This window comes from Taudactylus pleione, unplaced genomic scaffold (genome assembly GCF_031769625.1).
Source record: "Taudactylus pleione unplaced genomic scaffold, aTauple2 ptg003773l, whole genome shotgun sequence".
Taxonomy (NCBI): Eukaryota; Metazoa; Chordata; class Amphibia; order Anura; family Myobatrachidae; genus Taudactylus; species Taudactylus pleione.
Window position 1 is genome coordinate 41303 of NW_028288094.1, and position 16659 is coordinate 57961.

Consider the following 16659-nt stretch of genomic DNA (forward strand, 5'->3'; position numbering starts at 1 on the left):
GCACGTGCGGCTACTGCGCACACAATTCACAAACACAGAAAATATATTATTTTTTTAGCACTTGGGGGGAGCACCCCTGATGGACAGAGCACCCCCTGGACAACACTACAGCACTCCTTTAGGACTGGGACACTGCACAGGACTTTGGAGTGGACACAGCCCCTATGGAGAACTGACTGCACAACACAGTCCAGCCAGCCCCTATGGACTTTGAAGTAGTGGACACAGCCCCTATTAACAACAGCAGCACAGCACAACACAGCCAGCCCCTATGGACTTTGAAGTAGTGGACAACAGCAGCACTACACTACACTACACTACACAGCCCTAACTCCCACCCTCCCTCTTCACTGTCCACAGCCGAGTGAGAAAATGGCGCCGACGTGTGTACCTTATATAGGATCCAAAACCCGCGAGACTCGGAAGGCGGGAAGATGACGTTTTGCCTCGATTTCAGATCCGAGTCAGGCGGGAAAAGTCGAGCCTGACTCGGATCGGACTCGGATCGGGGGGGCTCGGGGGGGTTCGGATTTCAGAAATCCGAACCCGCTCACCCCTAGTTTTTATGAGCATGTGCTGTATAGTATGTGTTTTTATGAGCATGTGCTGTACAGTGTGTGTTTTTATGAGCATGTGCTGTATAGTATGTGTTTTTATGAGCATGTGCTGTACAGTATGTGTATGTGTGAGCATGTGCTGTATAGTATGTGTTTTTATGAGCATGTGCTGTACAGTATGTGTTTTTATGAGCATGTGCTGTACAGTATGTGTATGTGTGAGCATGTGCTGTATAGTATGTGTTTTTATGAGCATGTGCTGTATAGTATGTGTTTTTATGAGCATGTGCTGTATAGTATGTGTTTTTATGAGCATGTGCTGTACAGTATGTGTATGTGTGAGCATGTGCTGTATAGTATGTGTTTTTATGAGCATGTGCTGTACAGTATGTGTTTTTATGAGCATGTGCTGTATAGTATGTGTTTTTATGAGCATGTGCTGTACAGTATGTGTTTTTATGAGCATGTGCTGTATAGTATGTGTTTTTATGAGCATGTGCTGTATAGTATGTGTTTTTATGAGCAATGGCTGTATAGTATGTGTTTTTATGAGCATGTGCTGTATAGTATGTGTTTTTATGAGCATGTGCTGTATAGTATGTGTTTTTATGAGCATGTGCTGTATAGTATGTGTTTTTATGAGCATGTGCTGTATAGTATGTGTTTTTATGAGCATGTGCTGTATAGTATGTGTTTTTATGAGCATGTGCTGTACAAATTTGGATTATACATTATAAGTGAAGGGATTTTATCATATGCAAATGTGCAAACTTTGAACAGAAAGTACACTGGTTACTGCTTCTAGTGGGGCCCAAGAATAAATTACAGGTTTGGACTATTATCAGCAACTAACCAATCCAGTGCAACTTAATTTTGATTGGTTAATTCCAGCTAGACCCTCAATAATCTTCATTGCAGTAATGCAGTTCATGTATACCTTTTACTTAAGATATGTACAACTCGTAATAAACATGTAAATGCAACATTGTTGCTGCACACATTTTATGTAAACATTTTGGATGTGAATACCTCCAATTTTACCTAAGGTACTGTGTTGCTCCCTATGGCAAGTGAATGCCATGAAGGTAGAAAGTTTGAACTGAAAAGTTTATTGTGAATATTCTTATGCCAACCTTCATAGGTTGATGTTCTACTAAAGGCTTACCTCCCAACATTTAGACATGCAAATTTGGAACAATAAAAGCCCCCCTCCAAGTCTGATCAAACCCCACCCCTAGCCACCAAGAAACACCTACTTTGTATGAAGTATACACGTTACTAAGGATAGTGTATTGTAACAGTCCCTCCAAATCGAGACACTTGGGAGGTATAGTATGTACTGTATAGTACAGTCCGTTTCCATGTGTACTGTATTATGTAATATTACTGTACCATTTTATACATGTCACAAGTAAGAAGAAATTATAGAATGGATTTATTATTCAAATTGATCACAGGAAAAGTTCCATGCAAACTTCTGTAATATTAATTATTTATTGATTTTAGTATGTGGGATGGCAAACAAAATAGAATAAATACGGGCTTTACATCATATTTCAGTGTATGGGATAGGCAGGTTTAATACGATTAGGATTGTGGTTTTAAATAAATGTTTGATGATATTTGATATGAGATAAGTTTCCTGCTGAATTGTTTTCTTTCAGTACTTAACACTACAGGCAAATTATACAACAAATAAAAATGTTATATAATGTAATTTAAACTATTGTAAATATTGTTTAATACCTTTGACAAGAATCACAAGGTCTCTATATATAATACATAGATCTTAAGATAACTGACCAATCTATAACATGGAGCTGACAGGACTGGGGACATATCTGCTGGCTCTGGTCATTTCTTGTCTTTTCATCTATGTAACATGGGACAAATTATACAGGAAACGAAATTTGCCCCCAGGACCAACCCCGCTCCCTGTGATTGGAAACTTGCTCCAAATGAAGAGGGGAGAAATGGTGAAATCACTTATGAAGGTCAGGTTTACTTTGAATTTCTATATCTTCAGAGAATAACAGTGTAAACATGAACGGTAATTATATAAAAAAATAATATATTCTGTAAAATTTACTGTCAATTATAAAAATTTTGGAAATCAATAAGGCGTTCTGTGATTGTATAGAAGCATAAGGCTTTATTTTAATTTTATGGGTCCCCACACAACATTTTTTTGGAAGTATTACCTCCAATCATTAAGGAGGAGGTTTATGATGAGGATGTTGGTGGTGGAATCTGCATGTGCTGGTCCAAACTGCTTGGTGCTGATACTGGACTTCTTTGGTATTAATTTACAAATTATTATAATTTTGTTAAATAAACTGCATGAACTTGCTGCAAATGACATAACAGAGAGGAAGTGCCTAGATGGTTAACGTCCCGATCTTTGGCTTCCAAATGGTAAGGATGCCTTCACAACTGTTGTCAGGATTTGGATTAAAATAATTCCACACCCAAGATGTGGCTTTTCTGGTGTTATGCCCAGGCATGACAATGGCTTTGTTTTTATCATGAGCAAGAACTGCTGCCACTGGTGGCTGATTTACACAAACAACATCCTCATTATCAACATCCTCAATAGGATCAGATAGGGCACAAATACCCACCTCATCTTCCTTATGCACTTCCTCCACACTATAATTCTCTGTTTAATTCTCAATTTCTATTATTTCACCATCTAATACTAGCACAGCTGTCATGGCATCAGTGATCCACTGTGCAATGCGATGACAGCTGTCATATTTGCTTCCTTTATCAAAGGATTGTTTAACTTTCAATTGTTTTTTTAAACTATAACTAGTAGTAGTCTTCTTGGTGCCTTTGTGGGATGAAGATCCACCTCCCCCTTGCAGCAGCAGCAGCAGGCCTTCTGCTCAAGTATTCTTCTGAGGAATCCTGGATAAGGGAGGAGTCACCTAGCCTTATCCTGGAACCAGAACTACCTCCGATCATTAGTGAGAATATTGATGATAAAGGTGTTGGCTGTGGAGATTGCAGGTGCTGGGATCTAGCTGAGGGAAGGGAGCTAACTAATACTGTCTGTTTGTTTTTTTAGCACCAATTTCTGATTTTCCCAAAAAAATTTCCATGAACTCGCTACAAATGATATAACAGGGAGAAGGTTGCTGGATGGTTAAGGTCCCTACCTCTACTTACTATTGTTGTGCGGATTTGGTTAGAAATAATTCCACAGATAAGAAGTGGGTTTTTTTTGTTTTTTGCCCAGGCATGACAATGGGCTTTTTTTTCACAGTGCTTATATGGATACACTGGGGTATGGGCTGCAGTGTCACAGTGCTTATATGGACACACTGGGATATGAAAGCAGACACTGGGGTACAGCCTGCAGCACCACATTGCTTATAGGGATACACTTGGGTACAAAAGCATACACTGGGGTACAGCCTTCACTGTCAAAGTGCTTATAGGGATACACTGGGGTACGGCCAGCAGCATCACAGTGCTTATAAGGGTACACTGGGGTAGGGCTGCAGCATCACAGTGCTTATATGGATACACTGGGGTATGGCCTGAAGCGTCACAATACTTGTATGAATATTACACTGAGGACAGACCTAAGGCATCACAAATCTTGTATGAATATTATGCTGCGGTACGGCCTGCAACATCATGGTACTTGTAAGAAATTGAATAATAAATTGGGGTATGACTTACATCGTCTCAATACTTGTATACATATTACAATGTGGTACGGCCTGCAGCGTCACAATACTTGTATGAATTCTACACTGCGGTATGACCTACCGTGTCACAATACGTGTATGAAATTACACTGTGGTATGGCCGGCAGCTTCACATTACTTGTATGAATATTACACAGCTGTACAGCCTGCAGCTTCACAATACTTGTATAAGTATTACACTGCGATATGAGCTACAGCGTCACAATACTTATATGAAATTGAATATTACACTGAGGTAAGGCTGGCATCGTCACAATACTTGTATGAAATGAATATTACACTGCGGTTTGACCTGCAGTGTCACAATACTTGTATGAATATTACACTGCGATATGACCTACAGCGTCACAATACTTGTATGAATATTACACTGCAGTATGACCTACAGCACAGAAAAGGCAATATACTGCGCTTAAATACCCCAGTCAGGACATTCATTCAAACACACGTAAAAAATTTATAGGTTTAATTAACCGCACTTATGGTCAGAAAAAGTACATACATTTACATAGACATAAATACACAACCTAAATAAATATATATATATATATATATATATATATATATATCATACTGATAACAATATAGATAGTATTATAAAAAACACAGAGTTGATCAGACTATGGGCCGTATTCAATTTGAGGCGAAATGTCAGAAGCGGCGAAAATTTTTCACCAATGACATAATTTTCGCCTATTTTCATTATCCCTGTATTCAATTATATTGACTTTTCGCCAGGGCGAAAAGTCAATGTAATAAAACGGGGATAAATATTCGCCTGCCTTTAGCTGGAGAAAAAAAAATGCAGAATTGGGGTTTAGGGGTGCAGGCTTAAAAAAATGAGCCTGCACCCTTGGGAATGACCCCTTAAAACGATCTGTGTCAAAAAAAAAAAAAAAATCGGGACACTCCAAATTTTTTTTTTACAATTTTGGGGTAAAAAAAATAAAATAGGAAAAACCACTTCTAAAATAGTGAACTAGATTCCTGAGGTGGTCCGAAGTATGCGGCAGATGTTTTCTTCAATGCGGGTGACAGCAGCAGGTGCATTTTTGCAGAATTTAAAAAAATAATTTTAGGGACTTAAAATATGCTTGCACCCATTTTCATGTACCCCAAATTTGATGGGACCACTTTTAAAAGCAAAAAAAAAAAGCTAAGTGCTCTTCTGCATCACTTCTTCAAAGTCTGGAAAAAAGCACCTGCAGCGGCTATTTAAAAACCCAACTTTTTTCTGCAGGCAAAAACGGGGGTACCCATAGTGATCCCCCAGGTCTGGACATATTTAGGGGGGGTCCTACAATTATTTACCAAAAATTCACGTATTTTTTTGCTGATCAAAGTTTCGCCTGTTCCCGTTTTTGCCTACTTTGGAATTGAATACGGGGAACAGCGGGCACACGCGCAATACTTTTCCTCCTGGAAAACAGACGAAGGAGGCGAAAAGTTCAGACCCGCTCGCTGCAGGCAGCTCACAGGGTCTGTGGGCGTTTTTTTTTCTCCTGCCACTCGCAGTGCTGTGGGGGACCACCCACAGCTTGTGCGAGCGGCCAGGAGACGGTCACGATTATCGCCAATATCGGCCTTGCGATGAGACCCTGTGGTAGGGTCTCAGCTGCCACAAGGCCGAGTGGACTTCCTGCTCTAATAGAGCAGGAAGTCCACTACTGACATCACTAGTGCAGCTCTGAATTAGCCCCTTTGTATTCAAAATAAAATCTTCACTTGCCGCAAGTGGTATGACAAGTATACGGCAGTCCACCTCAAAGCATTCATATAATCATTGTCAATTTGATTTCAATATTAAGGCACCTACAGTATTTGAATATTGCACTGTGGTATGACCTTTAACGTCACAATACTTGTATGAATATTACACTGCGGTATGACCTACAGCGTCACAATATTTGTATGAAATTGAATATTACACTGGGGTAAGACCTACAGCATCACAATACGTCTATGAATATTACGTTATTTGTATGGCCTGCTGTGTCACAATAATTGTATGAATATTACACTGCGGTACGACCTACAGCATCATAATACTTATATGAATATTGCACTGTGGTATGACCTTTAACGTCACAATACTTGTATGAATATTACACTGGGGTAAGACCTACAGCGTCAAAATACGTCTATGAATATTACGTTATTTGTATGGCCTGCTGTGTCACAATAATTGTATGAATATTACACTGCGGTATGACCTACAGCATCATAATACTTATATGAATATTGCACTGTGGTATGACCTTTAGCGTCACAATACTTGTATGAATATTACACTGGGGTAAGACCTACAGCGTCAAAATACGTCTATGAATATTACGTTATTTGTATGGCCTGCTGTGTCACAATAATTGTATGAATATTACACTGTGGTATGACCTACAGCATCATAATACTTATATGAATATTGCACTGTGGTATGACCTTTAGCGTCACAATACTTGTATGAATATTACACTGCGGTATGACCTACAGCGTCACAATATTTATATGAAATTGAATATTACACTTGGGTAAGACCTACATCGTCACAATACATGTATGAATATTATGTTATTTGTATGGCCTGCTGCATCACAGTACTTGTATGAATATTACACTGGGGTATGGCCTTACTTATATGGATACACTGGTGTACGGAAGCATACAATGGGGTAAGGCCAGCAGCATAACAGAGCTTATATGGATACACTGGGGAGGTGCGGCCTGCAGCATCACATGTTCTTATATGCATACACTGGGGTACAGCTCAAAAAAAAAACTACTTTTTAACATTTTTTAACTTATAATTTTTTTTTTTTACTTTTATTGACTTTTTTTCAGCCCGTGGATGGACACCACACTTCTGGACAGCACACCCCTTGATGGACAGCACAGCACACCCCTGGATGGACAACACAGCCCCCTGGATTGAGCACTGCACACCCCTGGATGGGCAACACAGACTCCTCAATGGATCACAGCGCACCCATGCACACCCCTGGATTTGACAATACAGCCCCCTGGATGGAGCACAGTACTCCCCTGCACACCCCTGGATGGGCAACACAGCCCCCTGGACGGAGCACAGCACACCCCTGCACACCCCTAGATTGAACAACACAGCCCCCTGGATGGAGCACAGCACAGCCCGGGACTCAGCAAGGAAATGGCGCTGATCAACAAGGGGAGGGACTTATATACAATAACGATATACCTGTAACTATTGGGGGTTAAAAACAAATGGCTTTAAATTACCCCCAAATCTACTTTTTTGGTGCTTTATGCACCCCAAATTTAGACTATTTTTTAAACAATTTTTAAAAAATCTTTTTAGTCACCTCAAAAGCATCTTTTCCTACATTTTTGCATTTTTCTTTTTTTTTATAAAAGAGTTGAAGCTTTTGTTCACTGTTGCATTATATTTAGTCCCTTGTAGTGATGCAGATGTCAAATAATGTTTATGTACAGCAGGGCTGCCGAGAGGGGGGGAGCTGGTACTCTTTACCTGGGCCTGTTGGAGAAGCCAGGCTGCAGTCCTGCCCCCCCGCCAATGCAGGGCCGGCAACAGAAATCTTGGGGCCCGGTACACTGATGTATCTGGGGGCCCGACCTTCTCTTCACCACCACCCCCGATCCCGCACTTCCCTCCCCTGCATGTGTGATATTTGAATCATGATAATGTTATCTGAAACATATACCAGACTTTCAATAAAATAAAAATATACTATGACTTACCACACAGTCTATCTCTGTCATTGGTGATGCAGGCTGTAGTCCTTGCCTACCATCTCTCGCAAGGACTTCTTGATGACAGTGCTGTGGATGCCTCAGTGGTAGGAGGGATGGTGTCTGCAGCCAGCCATCCTTAGTCATCAGCCCCTCATCACCTTCTTCAAATTCAGCCTCTCATCACCATCCTCATCCCAGAATTCCCCCATCACCTTTGTCCGTCCCGAGCACCCATCCTCAGTCCCCAGCCCCTATCACCTTCCTCTGTGTCCAGCCTGTCACCTTCTGCCCCCAGCCTCCATCATCTTCCTGTGCCCCCTTCACCTTCCTCCATCCGCAGGCACCATTAACTTCCTCTGTCCAGCCCCTGTCACCTTCTGCCCCAGCCCACATCACCTTCCTCTGCCCCCAGGCCCCTTCATCTTCCTCTGCCCCCTCCACCTTCCTCTGTCCCCAGATACCTTCACCTTCCTCTGCTTCCAACCCCTGTCACATTCTGCCCCTAGCCACTATCACCTTCCTCTGCCCCCATCCTCCTTCATCTTCCTCTGCCCCCATGCACCATCACCTTCCTCTGCGTCCAGCCCCTGTTACCTTCTGCCCCCAGCCCCTATCACCTTCCTCTGCCCTCTGCCTTCTTCATCCTCCTCTGTCCCTTCACCTTCCTCCATCCCCAGACACCATCACCTTTGTCTGCGTCCAGCTCCTGCCACCTTCTGCCCCCAGCCCACATCATCTTCCTCTGCCCCCAGCCTCCTTCATCTTCCTCTGCCCCATCACCTTCCTCTGAGTCCAGCCCCTGTCACCTTCTGCCCCAAGCCCCATAACCTTCCTCTGCCCCATCACCTTCCTCTGAGTCCAGCCCCTGTCACCTTCTGCCCCAAGCCCCATAACCTTCCTCTGCCCCCATACTCCTTCACCAGGTACCATCACCTTCCTCTGTGTCCAGCCCGTCACCTTCCTCTGCCCTCTTCACCTACTTCTGTCCCCAGCCCCTATTGCTTATCCTCTATCCCCTAATGGCAGCCTTAACACCCGGTAAGGGTGACCCCTTAGTGCCCCCCTTGTCGCCAGGCCTGCACCCACGCAAGAAATGCAGCAGCCAAGGCAGGGAGAGAGAAGAGCAGCCTCTCTCTCCAGCCCAGCAAACACTGCTGTGCGCTGGGCTGGGGAGACAACCTGCTGCAGCAGCAGTCAGTGTTCTATACTTCTGTAATGTGCGAGGAAGGAGTGCACCACTCACACTCAGGCCCCCCATCCCACCTCTCACCCCCACTGGGTTTGATATTGGTGCCCCTCTGTACAGCGCGTGCCCGCACATACTTATTCTAATACTTTGTAAGGAGGGGGCCTAGCCACACCTCCTCGCATTGGACATGCCCCTTCCCAGTACCGGGTCCCGGCGGGGCTCTCGGCAGCACTGATGTACAGTACTGGTAAGGTAAAGCTAATTAGGACTTAAAGTGAAAATGAAAGAGGAGGGGCGAAACACGTCAGTGGATTCCCCCTTACTACACAGCATTTCCTACTTGTGAACGATCTCCAGTGGAACTGCCAGCTGGTTTGTTTGCAGCCGCTATTTGTTCTCTGCGGCGTCATTGCAGAGAGGCATCAGCATTGTTATTTTAGCTGGGCGGTACTGTCAAGTGAGCAGAGACGAGGGGAGATTGAGGGACTACTGATTCCAAATACCCCTGTTCCAACACCGCTCACTTTAACTGGAGAAACACCCATTACATACAGCGGCGCTGCACCGCTTTACCTGTATTAAGGACAGCTGAGGATAACATATCAGCGCAGCAGGAGCCAAGGGAGATGGTATGATTGTTTGTGCCTAGCCATACTTGCTATAGCATTAACCTATTTCACTGGAGAAATTGGCACCTTTTTTGTTCACCGCAACGCTATATTACCTGACCTGTACAACGGATAGGTATTACGTCAACACAGCATTTTTTCAATATTCGGCTGGCAAGTCAGTACATGACATTCAACTGTTGTATGGTGGACACATGATCAATATTCTAATTGGACTGCTCTGGGCATTTTACCCTCTGTATTGATTTCAAATATTCATGCCAGATCATGCACAAGTAGCAAAGTGGTTTTTAGTGTAGATATATATGCTCAATAGAGGTTTATTGTCTTGTGTATTGTATATTTTGAATAATGTGAGTTATATTTGTCTGTAGATTATGTGTATTTTTAATTGTGAACAAATATCGGATTAAAAATTAATATATCAACAAATTAGTACAAATTTCCTATTTTGGAGCCATGACTGATTTATGTATGCATGTGAAGTCTGCTATCTTGCAGTAGATTCCTTTATATTAGCGCAGTCTGATACAAATTGCATTCTTGGTTTTTTATGGGTGTTCACATATCCCATCATTTTAGACTTGCTGCTTTTAAGTAACTGGTTGTTGCACATCTATTTGGTAAAATTTGGACTTCCAGATTAGCACCGGGATCATTGGTTTGGTATGTTTAAATTCAACCCATCCTCCAGTACAATATGGTCACTTCACTGTGGCAGAGGGATGGGGAATCTGTTAAACATTCTGCGAGAGAGAAATTCACCCATCCCCCCACAGTATACTGTACAATTAAGAAGAGAGCACCTATTGATATGCATTGACATGCATGGATATCCATAAAACTGATGTTAGCATTCTGATAACCCAGAGAAAATATAACATACAAATATGCGACTGGTGCAGTTGTAGGCACTTGGATGCAGATGCGACATTGGCATTATTTTACATAACTGCTGCTGCGTACTATTATAGTTCTCTTGCAGAGCAATCTAAAAATTTACATTTTAAAAATATACTGTATATACTATAATATTGATAAAATCAAATTCAGAGGTATTCTTTATTAGCCCTGTCCTCATCAGGAATAAGGCTATGCTAAGCAGTCAACATACAACTTAGCCATAGAAACCAACTACTGTATTCAGGTCATGCACACTTCCTTTTTTGATGGCTCTGATTATTCTCACTGTTATTACATAGGGGCATTTGCAGTATGAGGAGCTCATGCTTTGAATAATGCCATAGATCCTGTAATGTACGCTGATATGTCAGCATTTAGATATATGTACTAAGCCCTGGAACGTGAGAAACTGGAGAGTGACAAAGTACCAGCCGCTCAGCTCCTAACTGTCATGTTACAGGTTGTGTTTGAAAAATGAGGAGCTGATTGGTTGGTAGTTTATCACTCTCCAATGCATCACTTTCCAGAGTTAACTACACTTTCCCCAATATCTCATCAAGAAAATATATTATTTTATTAAAGACTGCCCGTGCGACATAATAGTAGCCATGTTCGAAACACGTGTAAAAAAAACCTCTGTGCACAGCTGCTATGGTGGTTTACTGTACTCTACATTTGCGGCTTTATAGCATACACTGCCATTCTGTAGTGCCATCTCCTTCCACTGCTATTGTATTCCGTTCCGTAGTTTTCATCAGTGGAGCACTGGACGCTCGGCGTTTAAGCTGTGTATTGCATGCCATTGATTCAGTTGTCTCTCACTGTATTTCATAACGTGACTAAGGACACCTGTATGATGTGACCTGAGCAACAACGTGGGAGGACACATCTGTATCTCAATGGTCCAGTGCTGCTTTTGTGTATACTACTGCTACTTACCATAAAGGTTTTCATTGCCATTGATGCCTTTATCCTTATTTGTCTCCTAGGTACAGTACATCTTGCCTTATAGATATTCTGAAAAGCACAGTGTTCACTGATGTCTTATACGCTCCATCCCTTTAACCTTTTCTCCACATAGATGGGGGCTCAGTATGGTCCTGTGTACACAATTTACTTTGGACAGCGACCAGTGATTGTCCTCAATGGCTACATGGCAGTGAAAGAGGCCCTCATTGATCAAGGGGAGGAGTTCAGTGGCAGAGGGAGAATGGCATCGGTGGACAAAATCTTTAAAGGATTTGGTGGGAAATTTATCTATACCTTATTGCATTATAATGGTATTTAAGAGAGTTACATTTGTTGTTATTTGTGAGTATAAACAAAATCAGGGGAAGGCTAACACGGAGAGCAATTTCATCTTCGGTTGCTCTTATTTTTGTGACTTTGGTTAGTGCTATTCGTCATCACTTAATTTACACAAAAGCATAAGAAAATTAACACTTTAACATACTTTTGTATAAATTAAGAGTCAGGGCCATTCATCAAGTTCAGAAAAAGTATTTTTTTCAGAACATGATGGTGTTACTGTATGCAATCCTAAAATGGCGTTCAGCCCTCAATAATCTTCACAGGCTGCTGTTTTCATGGCAGCCTGTGAAGATTTACAAGGCAGCCACTGCAGCCAGCAGTGGGATATATTCAAACCCTCCTTGCTACGCTTAACTCTGGGAGCTGAGAGCTCTGAGGCACCGCAGGACTGTGTGTGTCACTCACATGGCTGCACCGCTCCGGGAAGAGAGAAGACAAGTGAAGACAGGTGAGTAAAAAAGTGCAGAGGGGAGAAGGAGGGAATGGAGGGTATCAGGAACTGACTGCAAACTGGGGAAAGCTAAGGGACAAGGGGGGTGGAGCGGGGGCGAGGACAGAGCCAACATCGGGGAAAGCTAAGGGACACAGCAGTGGGAGGAGAGAAGACACGGGGTGGACGGCTGGCAGAGCAGACACCGGGGTGGGGCACACAGCAGCAGGGGGAGAGATGACACGGATGAGGAGCCACACAGCAGTGGAGGCCACAGACATCGGCGACTGCGGAGTGGGGAGGGGCGCCCCTGTCATTTACCATCCAGCCCATAAATCATACATGGGGATAAGCGGTATCATCACACATAATGTGAGCTGATGTCGCTTCGGCGGTTAATACAACTACCCCAATATTACTAGCCAAATCATCAGACTTATTTTGCTGGTTTTAAAATTAAAATTGTTACTTTCAGATCTGAAAAGCGTCATCTTTTCGGCTGTTCGTCTCTCAAGTGTTTTGGATAGCTAATAAGATAATTCCAAATTAGCGCTAATTTGGCAAAGAGAACCGAACCGCTCATCTCTATTTTAAATATGTACTTCCTGCCCTCATTACATGGCCTTATGTGTAGCAAGCTGACTACATGACACTGTAAAACAGATACATACATGCAGTGCACAGAACCTGATAGCAATCAACACAGCCAATAAAAGTAGATTTGCTGCTATCAATTCACAAATGATTCATCCCCATATTATTATCTCTGATTTAGGTCATTTGGGAGAAAATGTATCAAATCAAATGCGGGGAAGTGGACAAGTTGAGAAGTTACCAATAGCAACCTATCAGGTCTATCTAGCATTTATCAAGTACAATCTATAAAATGATAGATACAGATGTGTTCTCATGCACTATTGCTGCAGTCGCACCAAACAGCCCTTCTCGAATGTGCATCTTAGTAGCACAAATGAAACAATCGGATGAGACAAAACCACTAAATGAGATTGCACAGCTTGATTTGGTATGCAACAATTGTATATCTATGTGCAAATGGATCTGAATCTGTATACAAAGATCTACAGTGCAGCAGTTGTAGCTTTTTTCACACCAAGTTCCATCTAGAACTTTGTACCTTTTAAAACTTATTCCTGTGCGGTTAAAGTCCCAGCATCTCTGGTACAGACTGAGTGGTGTTTCACTGCATCTGCGGTGCGAATAGGACACAAAATTGAAAACAAATCTCTATGCTATACTCCCTGGTGCAGCTCAGTCATGCCAGGTGTCTCATGCTAGATGGAGTATTGAGGTTTAGTGCATGAGGACACATTTTGTCTACCTGTCCACTTCTCCACTCTTTAAAATATTTGATACATTCCCCAACCTCATACCTGGAAGCCAAAAAAGTGAATCAAAATCACAACTGAAGCAACTTCATCCATTCAAAATCTTCCACTCCATTGGCATTATCTGCCTTATGGACTCATAGGGGTAAATGTACTAAGAATCGTGTTGGTCCCGATTTGGATACCTGTAAAAAAAAACAATACTCACCTATCTCTTGGCATAGATTCTGTCCTCTTCTCCAGTAGGATCCAATGGGTCTTGTCAAAACAAAAAATGGAGTGACCCATACCAGCTCGGACAAGCATAGGTATATGTATTATCACATATACCTATACTGTAGACTGACAGGCATGTGGGTCGCAGCCAATCAATGGCTGGTACATGTAAAGTGGCCTCTGATTTTCTGGCGGTCTGTGAGAAATTCAGAAGACTCGCGTCACGTCTGTCAATCTGCATAGTACAAGTATATGTGATAACACATATACCTACTGCATGCTTGTCCGAGCTGGTACGGTTCACTCTTTTTTTTGTTTCGACAAGACCCATTGGATCCTACTGGAGAAGAGATCATAATCTATGCCAGGAGGTAGGTGAGTATTGTTTTTTTTACAGGTATCCCATTGGATTTCTACTTGGAGAAGGGGACGTGAACATCTGGGAGAAGGTAAGTATGTGCGAGTGTGTTAGGTATGTATTAACATTTTAAAATCTACAGTGTGTGTGTCTTGTGGTTTTTTAATTATTTTTTTTACAGTGGGGGTTCAGGTGCCAGCTGCCTGCTGGCCCTTGTAGTTCCACACGTGCCAAAGGGCAGGCATGCTGGCACCTATAGTTCCACTGTAAAAAACAATAGTCTCATTCTATTTTCAACACTATTACCCCTGCACCCACTGCCCAGGGGTTGCAGGGAAGAGCCCCAGACATCAGCTTAAGCCTGGGGTTCTCGGGAGAAGATGGAAACCTTTATTGGATGGTCCCCACCTCCCTTGAGATCCCCACTTCGGCTGACTAGTTTGGGGTGATAATGCTTGGCCAAGGTGACCCAGTGAAAGGGTCCAATGCTGGAAATAGGGAGAACCCTACGCATGTTTTCCCCCTATTTTTGGAACCAGGACTGGCTTAGCAGCCCAGTGCTGGTTCTTAAAATAGAGGGGAACCCTACTCGTTTTTTTCCCCATATTTTATGACCCAGTCAAGGCCCTGGGTATAATTATGCTTAATTTTTTTCTTTACATTTAAATATTTCATACACAATAACAAAGCAGAAATATACACAGATCACACTGATCTGTTTATGTTTTCTGCTAGACATACTGCTCAGGAGGGCGTCTATTGGAAACTTCAATTTGGACACGAATTTGCTAGTTTTACACCCATGATTATAATCATGATTTTTGGTATATTCCTGTGTTGTATTCCTGTCTAGGGAAAGTACTGCCATGTTGAGATGATGGTGTATTAATTTCTATTTGTCTGTTCAGGCGCATTTTAACTGTGAATTCGGCCGTGATTAACTCTAAAAATACAAGAATTCATGTGTTTGAAAAAATAACTCAACACTCCCATACAGCCACATTCGGACCAACACAATTCTTAGTAAATTTACCCCATAATGTCATGTTGTACATGGCAGAAAGCAATATTGTGACTTTTAGCAATAATAAAGTGCTTTCTATGCAACCTGTACAGAATTATTTTTCTGTGTGTAGCCCATTCAAACAGGATTAATTTTACAATATCCAAAACAGTTCACTTGCTCATGTGTCACTACAATAAAATTATAAATAAATAAAATTGAAAAGTATATTGTACAAGATTTATAGTATTTCATGAATTGTTATATATTGTTCCATGCTTCGTCTTACAGGAGTTGTGTTTAGCAATGGGGAGCGTTGGAAGCAACTTCGTCGCTTCTCACTTACCGCGCTGAGGAATTTCGGCATGGGAAAGAGAAGCATCGAGGAAAGGATCCAGGAAGAAGCACATTGCTTAGTGGAGGAGCTCAGAAGCTACAAACGTATGTGTTCCCATGTGCTAACATTTATAAAGACTCTATAAATCCACTTAAAACAGCCTCTACAGGTTACAATACGGTGAAATGTTTTCCTCCAGTAGCTTGTCAACCTAAGAGTACCGAATATACAATAATTTGAAGTGCTCTTAAGGATACTGGCATTAGTATACAGTAGTAAATTTGGCTGCCAAGGCCATCCGCCTTTGTAACTGCTTTGCATTTGTCTCAGAATCACACCCAAAATGGCTGATTCCACAAATATGTTATTCTCCATGCTTTTCATTTGTAAAGATCAAACATAGACACATTACAATAAAATAGTTAGGTAATTCTGTAACATAAAAATAAACAAAAATAAACAGTTACAGACAGTAAGAGGTATATTTACTAAAGTGCGGATTTTTAGAAGTGGAGTTGTTGCCCATAGCAAACAATCAGATTTTACTTATAGTGTATCTAGCGGACCGGTATGATTGTGGCAAATCCCGACAGTGGCAGCCCCGACATGGGTGAAAATCCCGAACGGTGATTAAGGTAAGTATTGCTAATCTTCCCCCCCCTAACCCTAACCCTCCCTTAAGGGTGCCCAACCCTAGTCCCCCCTCTAAGTGCCTAAATCTACCCCCCCTTCCCCTAGCCTAAACCTAACCCTCCCGTGGGGGTGCCTAACCCTAAGTCGTCCCCCCCGGGAGCCCCAAACCTAACCCTCCCGCGGCTGTCCGCGCCCGGCTTACCTTCGATCGGGATGCCAGGCGTTGGGCTCCCGGCGTAGGTAAAATGACAGGTGTCAGGATTTTGATGCCTGTCATTTAACCCTTGCTGGGATTAGACAGT

At 42.3% G+C, this 16659-nt stretch overlaps 1 protein-coding gene across 1 annotated transcript; it reads left to right on the forward strand.

The window, feature by feature from the left end:
* Positions 1-2371: 2371 nt before the first annotated feature.
* On the forward strand, positions 2372-15828 carry LOC148430431 (cytochrome P450 2C23-like; the record flags this gene model as incomplete). Its single annotated transcript, XM_088466602.1, has 3 exons — positions 2372-2551; positions 11805-11967; positions 15679-15828. Coding segments are annotated over exons 1-3 (493 nt in total), but the record flags the coding sequence as incomplete, so codon positions are not given.
* Positions 15829-16659: the final 831 nt, after the last annotated feature.